Source organism: Haliotis cracherodii, unplaced genomic scaffold, assembly GCF_022045235.1.
Source record: "Haliotis cracherodii isolate W230 unplaced genomic scaffold, xgHalCrac1.p SCAF_14, whole genome shotgun sequence".
NCBI classification, from domain to species: Eukaryota; Metazoa; Mollusca; class Gastropoda; order Lepetellida; family Haliotidae; genus Haliotis; species Haliotis cracherodii.
Genome location: NW_027266269.1, coordinates 1,111,522 through 1,127,334, shown reverse-complemented (window position 1 = coordinate 1,127,334; position 15,813 = coordinate 1,111,522). Strand labels below are relative to the sequence as shown.

Genomic DNA, 15,813 nt, shown 5'->3' with positions numbered 1-15,813 from the left:
TTCTGATTCGTGCCGCCAGCTGTAATCTTCAGCCACCTCCGTGGTGTAGTGGTCGGGCGTAAACTCAAAGAGTGCAATGTCATTGGTTCTATCCCTGCGGCGCCTCATGACAGAAGACGAGACAGAAATTTACGAAAAACGAAAGACGATAAACAGCAACGTTTGTGAAATTCAATGAATAAATGTGAACTATTCTATTTAAAGAGTTGCTTTACTAAACGGGGCAATCTATGCCGGAGGTGTTTGTATTCAGATGGATTCCTCGTCGCATGAACTAAATGAATGTTGAGAGGTAACTAATAACCGAATGCATCAACACAATACGCTGACAAAAGCAACGATTTAAATGTCGCGTATAAAAGAGTGCTCTGCCTGATAATGTTTGTTACCATCTGTCAAAGACTTGATAATGCTGTATACTTAATCGGAGCATTAGTCTGATTGCATTAATCTGCATAGTGTTGTATTAAAGGCTAAGTACGGGCGGGGTACCTGTACCTGTGCTTGTCTAACAGACTAAAAAGCAGGAAGTCGGTTCTGCAGTTTCACATTTATCAGCTTAACTATGCACGTGTGTTAGTTGGGTAGGTTGAACTGAAACCAAGGCAGGTGCTGTTAGATCCTGTCTCGCTCGACACTGGCATGTGGATAGTCTCATGACTACAGGATGACACAGTAATACATGGGCTTCTGTAGGTATCACAGATATGAGGACATCCATACCCTGATAAATGTATAAGATCAGAGGACATTTATGAAACATGCTAACACCATACAGTTTCGACACTGGCGTATCTGAATTCGACCGAAGCATGATAAACCTATGGATGAATTAGGAAAGTAGTCCGTCAGGTCATCACAATGGAGTAGCAAATCAAGGCTTTCGAATTCTATATTACACATATGTTTGATACCACTTATCTCCAACGGGTTTTATCCAACTGGTGTGTAACAAAGACACAGGCACACATAAGTGTCGCTATATAAGTGCATTATTCACGAATACGACGTTCGACGCCACCTCATCTCACCTTACCTCACCTCACCTCACCTCACCTCACCTCACCTCACCTCACCTACGTACAAAAGCATAGTATGCATTAACGTAGTGTAGATCATATATAGGATGGGATGATCAGGTAGCCTTGTGGCTAAAGCGTACTCTCGTCTCAACATGGGTACAATTGCTAGTGTCTTCCGCCGTGATATGCCTGGAATATTGTTAAAAGCGGCGTAAAACCAAACTCGCTCACTCATTCACTTATATATCGTTTATTCTCCGGGAATACAGCTTTTCTCACATAGTTGATCAGTAGGTCATGTAGCCCCACGTCGTAGACACTGAGGAAATAAAAAAAACATAACAATGGCCATTCCACGCAAACCACCTTTGGCACACAAGCATTGAGTATGGATCAAAAGGTGCCTGGTACGAGTTTAAGAGCTATCCAACATTGTGTACAACTTGAGACAGAAAGTATAGCAATAGATAACTAAATACATAATCAGTATAAAGGATATATCTAACTGTCCATGTTGAAGCACACCTCGTAGAACAGTAACTGTAACCGTCCATAACATGTATTTCAATGGTTGAGTTCAGACAACAACGTCCATATCACTGCATTCTGGTCATGTGACATAGGATGGTAGTTCTCGCATGATGTAATAGTGCACAGATGAGTGGACATAAATCAGGGGAATGCAGTTAAACCCGCCTTCCTTTGTGAAGTGGCAAATGTTATTTCATTTATATCACCATTGTAATCCTAAACACATGACGAACCGTTGTAATGTATCAACTGTGTTTATATAATAAAAGCAAAACCAACTTCACGAACAATACAAGCTACAATTGTTTTATTGTTGAAACCATGTCCTGTTGATCTTGTGCATGTTTATTTCTGCTGTGAACAGTTGTGTATACTAAACTACTTTGAAGGTGCGCCTGGTAAAAGGGGTGGCATTGCCTCAAGTAACTAGGCCATGAGCAGGAAGTCCGGTCCGTAGTTTCACATCGATGGAGGATACTGTTTGACCTTGTACCTGTGTATTTGGGCAGCTCTCGCTGACACCAAGGCGCGTGTTGTCTTTTTCCTGTTTCAACCTCCACTGAAATGTCCACAATCCCCTGACTGTCACGTGATACAGAGATAATTGCTTCTGCATATATCACAAATAAAAACAGACAGTCACACACGGCATTCGTAACTTGAAACTTAGATTCAAACTTGCACGACTTGCATGTATTTGTGTCAATCTGTATCGTTTCAGACGGAAGCATTAGCTGGTAGTCAGTGTGTCAGTGCGTTATACATGAAATGAATGTATAAATCAATAGAAATGTAGGACGTACTTTCGAAATGAACCATAATATGTTCGTGACATGTGTTGATAATATGGTATCCTTAATATCGTCATTACCTGATTCTGATTGATCATTCGGAAGTACGAAATCACAATAACCACTCTTTTTGATACCACAGAGTCGACCAAGAGGTGGCATTACAGGGTTCAGGAGCCAGGCAGTTTGTACACTCTGGCGTTTTTGTACAGCTCTGTCGCAAGGAGAGATGTGACGTCATAAGAGTGACGTGCGATGTGGAACTAAACATTAATTCAATGCAGCGACGGTCAAATTCACATCGTCGCACATACTTGAAATGAAGGCAGTAAATATTACAATTTAAAACGAAACGTTTTCAGATGAACCAGCAGCATATTTTGTTTAATGGCTAGTAGTGGTGTTTCCCTTGTACGGAAAGACATCCCACTGCAAACATTGAATATAAAGCTCAAAATATTAGCTAACAATAACGAATTCGCGATTCATTTTGTCATGGTGGTTGCGCACTCGGTTTCATATTCAAAGTATTGCGACGAAATCTACAGGAAAACAACCTCTGAATAGGACACGCTGTACGGTTATCTCCTTAATAGGACAAATCATGAACATAAATTTGCCCTAGCTGACGTAATTTTGGTTAGCGGTAATTATATTTTTTTAAATTTTAGTCCTTAAGTTATTAATAAGTTGTTACTTTCTACTTTTATTCATTCGTTATCAAATTTCAGACGAACGGGTTATTCTAGGAAGTAATTGAACAGAAACAAAGAAGTATTTGCTTGTCAGGCATGATGTATTTATTTAACAAAAGGCATACACACTATGTACATGGCCTTACATGGGATCTGGTACAACTTATTGTCTGTGGCGACCGAATTGTCCAACATTTTCCTGATTTTATCCTTTATTTATGATGCACACAAAGTCAGTGATCGAACCCACTCTGCCCCCGAGGCTTCCACAAAAAAGTAAGTTCGACAACTGGTAGTGCAGGTCACGTACTTTGTGTCCCACACTGACGAGCGTAAATGTCACGGCTCCCATGACCAGTGGCTGAGAGAGTTAGGTCTCTAACTTTGTGTGCTGGCGATTAGGCGCCTCACTCCCAGATGGGGATTTACCCAGAAAAGTACTAGAATCTTGCCTTAGAAAGTGTTATCCCAAACATAACATTTGTTACAAATTGAATTTTCCAGACTTTGATATACCATTGAGGCAAAAAAATACTAAGCATGTTTATCAAACAAGGTATTTCTTCTGGAACTTGTTGGAGGTCAAATAAACAGATTAACTTGACTATACAGTCAATGTCAATTATGAGGCAATGTACATATTGACTGCAATTATCAGTTAAAATGCATATTGCCTGACAATTGACATTGACTGTAACATATATACGCTATACTCGCTATCAGTTGCAATCCAATGTGTGCTGGGTGCGTTTTCATTGTAGTTTAAATTATGAATTTAGCATATAACACACATTATATATGTGCTGCCTGTATGACTACATCGCATTTGTATGAATGTACATCATAACTCAGCCATTTCGCCCTGTATCCACCCTCTATATTGTGTTTTCTACAATAACACAACCATGTTTAATCACTGACACAGTTGTACTTTGGAGCAGAATACTTCCTCCACAGTTGCCGTGTGAACTTTAAGTGTATCAACGTCCGCACAGTCTTTCCCGATGTAAAAGCCACTGTAAATAATGTCCTATATACAACATTCAAGGCCCCAGTGAAGCTTTTAAACAATTGCATGGTAGACACGCGCAGGACTTTCCAAATTTGACAAGAATGATGTCGGATGCAATTGGGCCATATCCCTACTGTTACTTGGATCTCATGTTGAAAGTAATCCATATCAAAATATATAACTTATCTGAGTTAGCGAGTGAGTATGGTTTTACGCCGCTTTTAGCAATATTCTAGCAATATTACGGCGGGGGACACCATAAATGGGCTTCACACATTGTACCCATGTCGGGATTCGAACCGGGGTCTTTGGCGTGACGAGGGAACGCTTACTAAGATACCCGACCGCCCCCTAACTGATCTGAATGGATAAACTAAATATTTCACTGATTACCAGCTGTTTCCTTTCAATTAAGATCAAAGCGAGTAAAATGTAAGCAGACTAAAGATATTCTCCCAACAGTACCGAGGTGAACAGGACGACTTGTCTCATGGAACATGCTTGACTTCCGTGGAATCCCGGGGGAATGATGAAGCAGGTTTTCCGAACCTGAATCAAAATGCACACATAGAAATGGCATATATATTGGAAGTCACAATCCTTTGACACGGCAGCTGAAACGTTGTTAGCAAAGTGACACACTTATCAGCGGAACAGAGAGAGAGGGAAATGAGTTTGTATGTCAAAAGTCGGCTGACAACCACCAGTCATCTGAATTCAGTTGGAAAAGGCTGTACAGGGGAAGTAAAGGAGATTCGTATAAGGTCATCAGGCGGTTTACGACATCAAAGCGACAATATGTGGTAAGTTCCATTAATGCAGATGGCGGACAAAAACGTCATTAGTCACCCAGTAGAAACATTAACATAAACATTTTCACTTTTATAAAAAGTGAAATCGCTCTAACAGGACACATTTCAAGTGAATAACTTTGTTGGTTGATTTGTATTTGTAATGTGGTGATGACCTGATGTATTACTATATATGTCAACTAAATTCAACTCGAAAACGCTTTTGAGATTTTAAGAAAGTCGTTGAGATTCTCGTATGACGTCATCAAGCATTTGACAACATCAGGATGACGATGTGTGGTCAGTTGCGTTTATTATAAAAAACGGTATTAGTCACCCAGTAGAAACATTAACAGGAACAATTTCAGCATTATAACAAGCGTCTATGAAAAAGCTCTATCTATTGCCGTGTTGATTTGCGCTTTTTATGTGATGATGACCTAATTACTCACATTCATGTTACCAAGGATATTTTGTTTTTATTTCCTTTTACTGACATTCAAACACAGTGTGTATGTGATTTTGTTTGCTCTTCATTTTGTTTTAATTTTATTTTTCCGTGTAATGAGGAAATACAACATTTTATAAGTTAGATCATCACAAAGAAACTTCGTTAGATTCATACAGCCGGCTGATGAACTCATCGCTCACTTCGGCTGCGTTGATCGAACAAGTGAGTTGAAAATTACGTAGGTGAACTACTTCTTTAACTAGCATCTTAACATTAATGTGTGTAACAGATGTCTCTCTTCTTATATTTCATGATATCTTCTTTATTACAGGTACAAAAATGTCTTTGCTGGTGATAGTGCGCATTGCTTACCTGATCATATCTACAGGTAAACATTCTGATAGAAGTTAAATGTTTCAAATCTTAACCTTTTAAGACTTGTTCGAGCCATGTTATTAATGTGTTATAATCATTTTAAAAAACAATGAACATATCCAGGTCAGCTCTATATATGTTGACCTTCTAGGGTTGACTTGGTAGAGATTCAGATCCTTGATACCTGTCTTAATTTCATGATGTATTCTTTGTATATTTTCCAGCTGCCATTTGCAGTGAAGACCAACACTGCCGAGACTGTGATAGCGACACTGGCAGTTGTGTGACCGAGTGTGAGAGTGGTTATTTCGACCTGAAGTGTAAGTCTCTTTGCAGCAGGAACTGTAAAAATAAGAAATGTAAATCTGTGAGCGGTGGCACAGAAGTGTGCACAGACGGTTGTGTCCCAGGGTATCAGGGCGGTAGGTGCAACATACCATGTGACAGTCCAGGAGGTAACTGTGCAGCTTGTGTTGGTGGTTGTGGTGGAGGGTACTGCCAGCTTAGTTCAACCTGTGTGTCAGGATGCAGTAGTTCCTACTATGGATCTGACTGCAAACAATGTTCAAGTAGATGTAAGACATGCAATGGCTATACAGGGATGTGTGAGGAGTGTTTCCCACAATATTTTGGACCGAACTGCGAGTATTTATGTGAACACTGTAGGGACACGTGTCAATTCGGATGTCTGCGTGGCTGTATACCTGGCTTTTATGGTGCTGCCTGTGAGAAGGAATGCAGTACAAACTGTGGATTGAGCCCAATGATGTTAGACAATAGCACTGCAGACACACGACCTGTAATTAATGACACAGTAGAATGCAATCAGTACGGCGGTGACTGTCTGCACGGATGTGTAGATGGCTGGTTTGGGCCACAGTGCTCCTTGAAGTGTAATATTAACTGTCGGAATGGGCGATGCGACGATACAGGTGAATGTACAGATGGGTGTGTACATGGTTGGTTTGGGCCATACTGCTCCTTACAGTGTAATATTAACTGTAGGAATAGGGGATGCAATGATGCAGGTGACTGTGTAGATGGGTGTGTAGATGGCTGGTTTGGGCCACACTGCGCCTCACGGTGTAATACTAACTGTAGGAATGGGAGATGTAACGATACAGGCGACTGTGCAGATGGGTGTGCATCTCATCATTTTGGAAGAAACTGTATACCATGCCCTGACAACTGTATTAACCACACATGTCATACAAGCTATGGAACTTGTGTTTATGGATGTACCACTGGATACTATGGAAAATCGTGTAAAAACACGTGTGAATTCTGTCTTGGTGGAAAGTGTGACCAGATGACAGGAATGTGTTTCAAAGGCTGCAACACAACCGGACATAAATGCACATCCATCTGCAGGAACAGTTGCACTGTGGACGATTGCCAGTCATGTCAAGGTGAGTTAATCTTGATGTAAGGAAATCAAATAGTTGTCCTTTGCGTTTTCTCCGAAAGGAAACTATTGATTAATATGTATGTAAGTGTATGTTTAGGTTATGATTGAGTAATTATGTATTTTTTACGCTTAAGCCAGGCGTATAAGTTGAGTTGTTGTTTCCTTGTCACAATAATCAAAGTTGCTTTGTACTTATGACATTCGTACCAACATATGCACCAATTCCACGTTAATGCATCAACTTTACCTGCGCTGATTTGAACGTATTTAGGAGAAAAGTTGGAATCAGTTACACTTAGAAGGTTTTCACTTTCCAGATGAAAGTGAGATGAACACGTCAATAGGACTGGCAACTGGCCTTACAGCAGTGGTCATTGTGATTGTGATTCTTGCATGTCTGTCTGCAATCAAACGTTGGAGAACTAAAAGGTACGTATATCGGAGACGGATATATGCGTATTTCTTTTAGTGGATTTTGAGAGTACGTTTTATGCTGGGGCTGAATAGTATTATGATGTATTCATTATACTCGAAACTTGTGTTGACATGCATCTTTCATCTCTCCTACTGCAGAGCACAACACTCATCAATTGTTCAACACAACGATGAAGGAGTTCAGGATGATATATATTCTGTAGAATACCAGGCCACACACAGATATTGGAAGATCAGAGATGAAGATATAGAATGCCAGGCCATAGACAGATATTGGCTGATCAGAGATGAAGATACAAACATGCCCTGTGTTCCGTCAACGAACCAAGAGGAACGCGGACACAGACTTGCCATGCCTGTTTTGGCGGAATGCTTTCCTACAGCAGGTGTAGTAGCAGACAGGAACACTGATACATCCCTGAGTTCTGCCGGAGATAACCAGTCCTACATTCCAATGTCTCAGGATGTTGCAGACAGTGGTGCAACCCAGATTTCTGCTGGCCACAACCATTCTTACACTGATATGTCACAAGATGTTGCAGACGGTAGTGCAACCCTGAGTTCTGCCAGTGAGAACAAGTCCTACATTCCAATGTCTCAGGATGTTGCAGACGGTGGTGCAACACAGACTTCTGCCGGAGATAACCAGTCCTACACTGACATGTCACAGGATGTTGCAGACGGTGGTGCAACACAGACTTCTGCCGGAGATAACCAGTCCTACACTGACATGTCACGGGATCTTCCAGGCAGCGATCCTGATACATCCCAGAGTTCCGCCAGTGACACACAGTCCTACACCCACCTCCTGCGTGATGTGTTTGAAGATGACCCCAAAACAGTCGTAAGCTATATATCACCAGTTGTTGACTAATCGCATTTCATATATATCACTGTAAGTCTGTGATATACTTTATCATATATTGGTTAGGTTTTTCGACAGATGACAGATATGGTAGGTACTACTTTCAATGACTATTTTTCATTCTGGATACTTGTCATCCCAAAACACGCGCGTAAAAACGTCTTCTCATTTGTATTTCAAAGATCATATTCCGGTTATATGTAACCATCGACTATGCGATTCTATTGCTGTTACAACGACACAAAAAAAGATGTGCGACATCACCAACAACGAATGACATTATCTTAATGTTTATGTAACAGTTCTTTGTATCAGGTAATGTTTATATTCAATTTTTTTAGCTGCAAAAACAGAATAATTGTATGAGGATAAAAAAAGTTTTATAACTTAGAATTAGTATAACTAACTATGTTTCCTGTGTATAATAGTATAATCATTTAATGAGGAAAAATTAAGATATTTTTTTGACAAAATGTATAACATATAATGTATATAGAGGATATCATATGAGTGTTCATGTTTACGACACGGGTGTCTAAATTCCAATATTTCCCGAGCGTCCTATTTGTTATCGAAGAAGATGTCTACAATTTGTCGAATGACGGCAACAACCTTCAGCTTCTGACGTCGTTTTTTTTTGTGTGACTCACATCAGAAGAAGATTCAAATGACGTCAACAATGCAGTTCGGATGGATACAATACAATGTCGCCTCGTGACGTGATATGACCCTAGGGCACGTATGTTTTTTATGAACACTGATATGTTTGCTCGTGTAGGTAATACAACTTATGACAATGTTTCTCCAATTAACTTTGGCTTTCGAACGTAACCAAGTACACAGTCGATTTAGTTCATAGGTTCCTAGACACTAGAAGATATTGCGAGGTCTTGAAATGTTAGGACAAAGACTTGATATATTTCTCTTTTATTCTCAAATATTAACATAACACCTCAAGGTTTCTGTTCCTAAAATGGTATCAGATATGTGCCTAAACTATACAGGTAGGATTCAGATCCTTAACCTTGCGTTGAATACTCCCAAGGAAGCTGAGAGTGAAAAACGAGTTTCACCCTGACCCTTTGATTTGTGTAATGACCTTAGTGTTTTGAGCTTACACCTTTTGTATGGAGGCTAGCATATATCAATGCACACATTTTTTATCAGTAGTTTTATTATTTACAAATTCAAATACAAAATGCATCAAAGAGGGTTTCAGAGATTATGGAAGTCAGGCTGTGAGGTTCATCATAAGCTCAGGGCTCTCGCTCCCTCTACACGCAGCCCAGACATCGAAGGGACTTCTCAAAGGAAGCGCTGCCTACTCAAACCCACCCAACACTTTTGGGAACGTCATTCAGACGTAACATTAAATCTTGTTCCACTTCGCTGTCGCTTGGTGATGTCACGATCATTTAGCCGTTACATTACACCTGGTTCTATTTTGTGATCAATTGGTAATGCCGTGACCATTCAGACGTCACATTACACAGGGCCTTCCGATGGTAGTCGTTATCCATCGAGTTTGGGTTGGTAAATTCAGTTCCATAGATATATTTAACGGGTATGGTGCAATGTTAATTGTGTTGGCTGCAATAATCTGACTAATACCAATGCTGAATGATAGAAAGTGTTTGCACTGTTTTTTGCACAGTAACTAATGACGAAGTGGTCTGGTGTGTACCTGAAACAGTGATGTGAGTTTTCATAACAATGGATGTTATATCTGATAATCCGTCGTCTTGTGTACTGTTGTATCTGGGTGTTAAGTTGTCACATTAAGAAAAAGGAATGTGAGTTTTAATGTCTCCTTCTTAATTAACAGTATAATGCACAAATAATGACCCAATACTACAATATTACTCTCTGTATGATAATATGCGTGTATCTATATATTGCACTATAAATAGTATCATGCTATCTTAATACCTCACACATTTTTATTTATACTGCATATGACGAAACACTTACTATGTGTAGATACGATACTGTATATCTTTATGTCATTCCAAAAATGTACATATGTGCATTCTGTTCGCGTTTGTAACCACAGATAAAGATATAAAATATTTTATTTAATGTTAATGATGTTATTGTCTGAAGACATTTTGTTCATGTATGGTACCATAGATAAAGATGTAACATATTTTATTTAATGCTGATGATCTTATTGTCTGAGGATATTTTGTTCATGTATGTAATCACAGACAAATATATAAAATACTTTATTTAATATTTAGGATGATATTGTCTGAAGACATTTTGTTCATGTATTTAACCACAGACAAATATATAAAATATTTTGTTTGATATTTAGGATGATATTGTCTGAAGACATTTTGTTCATGTATGTAACCACAGATAAAGATATAACATATTTTATTCAATTTTGAGGATGATATTGTCTGAAGACATTTTGTTCATGTATGTAACCACAGATAAAGACATACAATATTTTATTTAATGTTGAGGATGATATTGTCTGAAGACATGATTTTCACGCATGTAACCACAGATAAAGATATGAAATACTTTATTTATTGTTGATGATGTTATTGTTTGAAATCATTTTGTTCACGTATGTAACCACAGGCAACGATATAACACACTTTATTTAATGTTGATGATGTAATTGTCTGAAGACATGTATGTCACGCATGTAACCACAGATAAAGATATAGCTAGCCATAAACGATTTACGAAGTACTCCTCTCGTTTTTATAATCAATTGGTTCACATTTGTTTAAGAAATAAATGATCAAAGAATGTTAAACACCTGACTTCATATATCAAAGAATTGGTAAAAATGAATATCAAAACAACCATGTATCCATTTGTTCGAAACGTATCTGATTATTCTCATGAATCCATACAAACGGATCTTTCTTCGCTTTTCTTATAGTCCTCGCAAAGTGAAAGATAATCACGATATATCACATATATATATATATATATATATATAAACGTCCCTCGGATATAAGTCAATATTATGCTTGCCCACAGTTTCCATAAAGCTCTTACATAAAATAAACAAAAACATAACGTAAAATCGTAACACACTACTTTTATCGGCGTATGATAAACAGTGCCCGAATTTGCGTTTCTTAACGCATAACAAAATTTAAAACAAAGTTTAGCAGTGTCTTCTTATAAAACTAGTTTAATATTTGCAGTTAAATTCACACCATCAGATAGCAACTTTAGTATTCTACACATCTGCCTAAATGTATAGCCGGAGGTCAATCCACTACCGCTTTAGCCCAACTCTTGCACACTTTACAGATCTTCTGAAACTGAGTGCGAAAAAATACATCGGCAATAAGCTGGTTAAGCCGTCCCAAGCCAATGAACAGCAAGCTATTATCACTGTCAAACTGACTGTCCGACCCCGACAATTAGGAAACCCGAGCTCTGAGACATGCCCCTGTTCAAAACACAGTAGGTAAGATTGCATGTCATCGGCAGAGACCCGTAAAGACAGGGAACACAGTACATGCACATATACCCGGTAGACGGGGAGCCGGTAACGCTTGCAGGGAGGGCAACACTGGTAGTCTGACACACCGCCTTTCAGCAGTAGCAAGCTGGGAAATGCAGTCAGCAACGTGAGTAACTAACGAGAGAACAGTCTGTACATACACATATAGAGGTGAACATTATTTTCAGATGATTTGTACAATCTTGAGATATGGGAATGAAAAAGGGAACACTTAGTAGTAACACAGTAAACTGATCTGCTATCATGGGTTCCCAGCCTTCTCTACCAAGCAGTATGTGTTATGATAGAACAATGAACAAACGAATGACCAAGCAGGATGTGTTATGATAGAACAATTAAGAGACGATGACCAAGTAGTATTGATATGATAAGACAATGAACAAACGAATGGCCAAGTAGTATGCCTTATGATAAAACAATGAACAGACGAATGGCCAAGTAGTATGAGTTATGACAAAACAATGAACATACGAATGAACAAGTAGTATGTGTTATGATAAGACAATGAACAGACGAATGGACAAGAAATATGTGTTATGATAAGACAATGGACAGACGAATGACCAAGCAGTATGTGTTATGATAAGACAATGGACAGACGAATGACCAAGCAGTATGTGTTATGATAAGACAATGAACAGACGAATGACCAAGCAGTATGTGTTATGATAAAACAATGAACAGACGAATGGACAAGAAATATGTGTTATGATAAGACAATGGACAGACGAATGACCAAGTAGTATGTGTTATGATAAAACAATGAATAGACGAATGGACAAGTAGTATTCCTTATGATAAAACAATTGACAGCCGAATGACCAAACAGGATGTGTTATGAAAAAACAATGAACAGACGAATGCCAAATCAGTATGTGTTACTTTTCAGTAGCTATATATAGCTACCTATAGTAGGTTATAAACGACAACGTTTTCAATGCTTTCAGTTTCCTTGTTCCCCAGTTGTCAATGACAATACATGTTATGTTGTCTTATCAACTAGAATGTCAGTATGTCACTCGGTGCAACTGATATAAATTGGAATTAAAACCTTGTGAATACAAGGTGGGGTGAGGGTGACAAGCTCATTCACGAATGCATCACAGAAGACGTAAATGATGATATTATGTTAATAGAGTAATAGGACTGGAAGAGGTGCATTTCTTGGACGTTTTCCACTTTGGTGAGTCCTCGTGTCGGGTATGGTGCTGACAACCATACACACATAATCTAGGCGTAACGGGATTCGAACCCACGACCGTAAGTTTATGGCGTGCCTAAGGGACGCAACTCTACATAGCGAATTGTGCCACCATTAGACGACGTGGAAACACGTGCCCGCTCTGCCACGTGATACCACGTCTGACTACATAACTGAGGTAAATGTATAGACTTTGATCGGCTGTCGATTGAGACCACGGCTGATTAGACAACTGATGTTGAATGTCTACACATTAAGTGGATCCCACATAAGAGCACGCCTAAGGAAAAAACATGACTTGGTCGTTCACCTCATGAGACCACGACTGTGTACACCCCAGATCTTGAATGTATATACATTGATCGGCTGCCACGGGAGACAACACAACTTCATAACTGATATTTAATGTATACGGATTGGTTATCAAAAGAGATCGCGTCTCACTTCATGACAAATGCACAAGTCAGCCAATGCAAGGACATATTGTACATGTGCTCTTCTCCCTGCAACTCTTCAACGGTTGCTTCGAAAACCAGATTCGGTGTGTTCTGCCTTCCATCAGTAATCTGTCTCGCTGTGATATAACATCACTATTGTTGAACACAGAGTCAATAAAAAAGCGACAAAACCGTTTCATATTCAAAAGGAATATCTGCTACAAGCAGCGTCAATTGTACGATTCCGACTCTATCATGAGCACGTCATGAATCACTATCAAATCGTAATGTTAGGGGAGGTGAGTTGAAGACAGTGCCCATACACATACACCCATATGTGTTAGTGTTGTGATATGTCTCTGAAGTCTGTGTCCCCTTGACATAACCAAAACGGGATGTGCAACTATGCGATAAACAACATTACTGGTGATATTCAAGTAGGCCATGAAAAGAAATGTAAACTGATCTAGTTTCACACAAAGGGACAAACTATGCCGGAACTATTTCTATTCAAAAGAGAGGGACGTTGTCGTCACGTGACTAAAGTGAATGTAGAGAGACAACAAAGAACCTGCTACTACACACCATACGCCACACGTCAAGATGCTTATAGAAACATTTTTTAACTGGTTTAATACATGTAGAAAAAGTGGCTATTCCTCGGGAAACCATGACTCAACGCGTGACAGTGTTCCAAGACTTCAAAGTAATTAACTTTGTACAGTTGCAGCCCATCTTACCACATGTCCCCGACTTCATAAGGTTGAATACTGATCGCTAGTTTCACTTCTCATCACTAGTTTAACATGTAATGCCTCATGTTCTGGCAATAGTCAACATGTTTCCTCAAAGTCGTATTGTCATTGTCCAAGGATAATTACTTGTATAACCAACGACTGTATTATCATGTTGTCATGACGACCTCAGTACATCGCCCTTGTTAGGTCTTTGAAAGACATTTAGAAGTGATACACATCAGGAAGAAAATGCATGTATGTCAACTTCTTTATTAAGATGAACACAACGTTTCAGAGTGCATGCTTACTCCTTCATGAGGTGAATGAATGCCATGAGGCAGAGAGCATGTATGTACATGTAAGGACAACAAAACTAATAAGATAACAAAAGGTGGAAAATAACAGAGGTAAGAAACGAACAAGGGAAGCCAACAGATGATTGGCGCTGATCGGTGATTAGCAAAAGACAATGAAAGTCAACACTTTACAGTAATTAGCGCTGATAGTGTTGAAGCCAGTACTTAACAAACTTAGGTTGGGTCATGGTTGTTGGTTCACCATGTGTTCACTGGTCGCATTAGTTACGTTGATTCAACGGCGAGTGCGTGCTGGTAAGAGAAGAGCATCACAACCATAACACACCTAAGCCCATTGAAACAGACCAGTAAGCTTGATATTACTGTGGAGGCATCTGGTGTCGACACTGTAGTACTGCTACAACCACACAATGTGGCATAGCATGAGCACATAGTCACAGTTGCACCTCTAATTATGTAACCTCAGATTATGTCTAGCATCATTACATCCAACCTTTGTGTAATATCGTGCCAATACATCAACGCAGTTATATTTTGTTTAACCTCATGGATGTTCATAACTTAATCTACACCTTATGTCTAAACTCGTGTATCTACTTTAATAAAGCCAATATTTGTCTAACATGGTGCATCTTCGCACACAGTACACACACAGTACAACACAATAGAATAACATCAATTAGTTGTTTTACATTCAACGGCGCATTGGCACTAGCACTTGGGGGTTTATTGGATTAAAATTAACAATTTCTGAGAAGAGAACCAAGGTTCTATGATTTAATTGCCATTAAGATATTGTTAATATTCAAATACGTACTTAGCGTTTCCCTAAGATATTGATATTGACAGATTGTTGTATGGAAAGAAAAAGCTACAAGAACATATTTTATAATCCTCAAAAGCTGTCCTTAAAGCAGAGTCAATAGCACAACACTGATTTACAAAAATCTAGAAGCGTCCTTCATTACCAAAGAGTGAACAAATTCCTTGAATATATAACACTGATCAAACAGCTGTTGTGCAATCACTGTATGACGCCCTTTGGCATCTCCATAGCTTAAGTTGACCTTGTTGTCTAAATTTCGAAACATAAATAACCACAAACACAAGAGGACCTGGGAAACTGCTAGACTCTGGGCCGTTGTGACACAGGATGAGTATTAGCCAATTGCATCACTATTTGAATGTCACAATAACCGTTCTCCTCCCGGGCTTCATATCACGTGACTGCCGCTGTACCCTTCTT

General features: G+C 39.1%; 1 protein-coding gene across 1 annotated transcript; it reads left to right on the top strand.

Moving 5' to 3' along the window:
* Positions 1-5,632: 5,632 nt before the first annotated feature.
* On the top strand, positions 5,633-8,385 carry LOC139461296 (multiple epidermal growth factor-like domains protein 10). Its single transcript, XM_071242923.1, has 6 exons — positions 5,633-5,681; positions 5,893-6,600; positions 6,697-7,077; positions 7,394-7,505; positions 7,650-7,722; positions 7,771-8,385. Exons 1-6 carry the CDS (start codon positions 5,633-5,635, stop codon positions 8,383-8,385), a joined length of 1,938 nt encoding a protein of 645 aa, XP_071099024.1.
* The last annotated feature ends 7,428 nt before the right edge of the window (positions 8,386-15,813 follow it).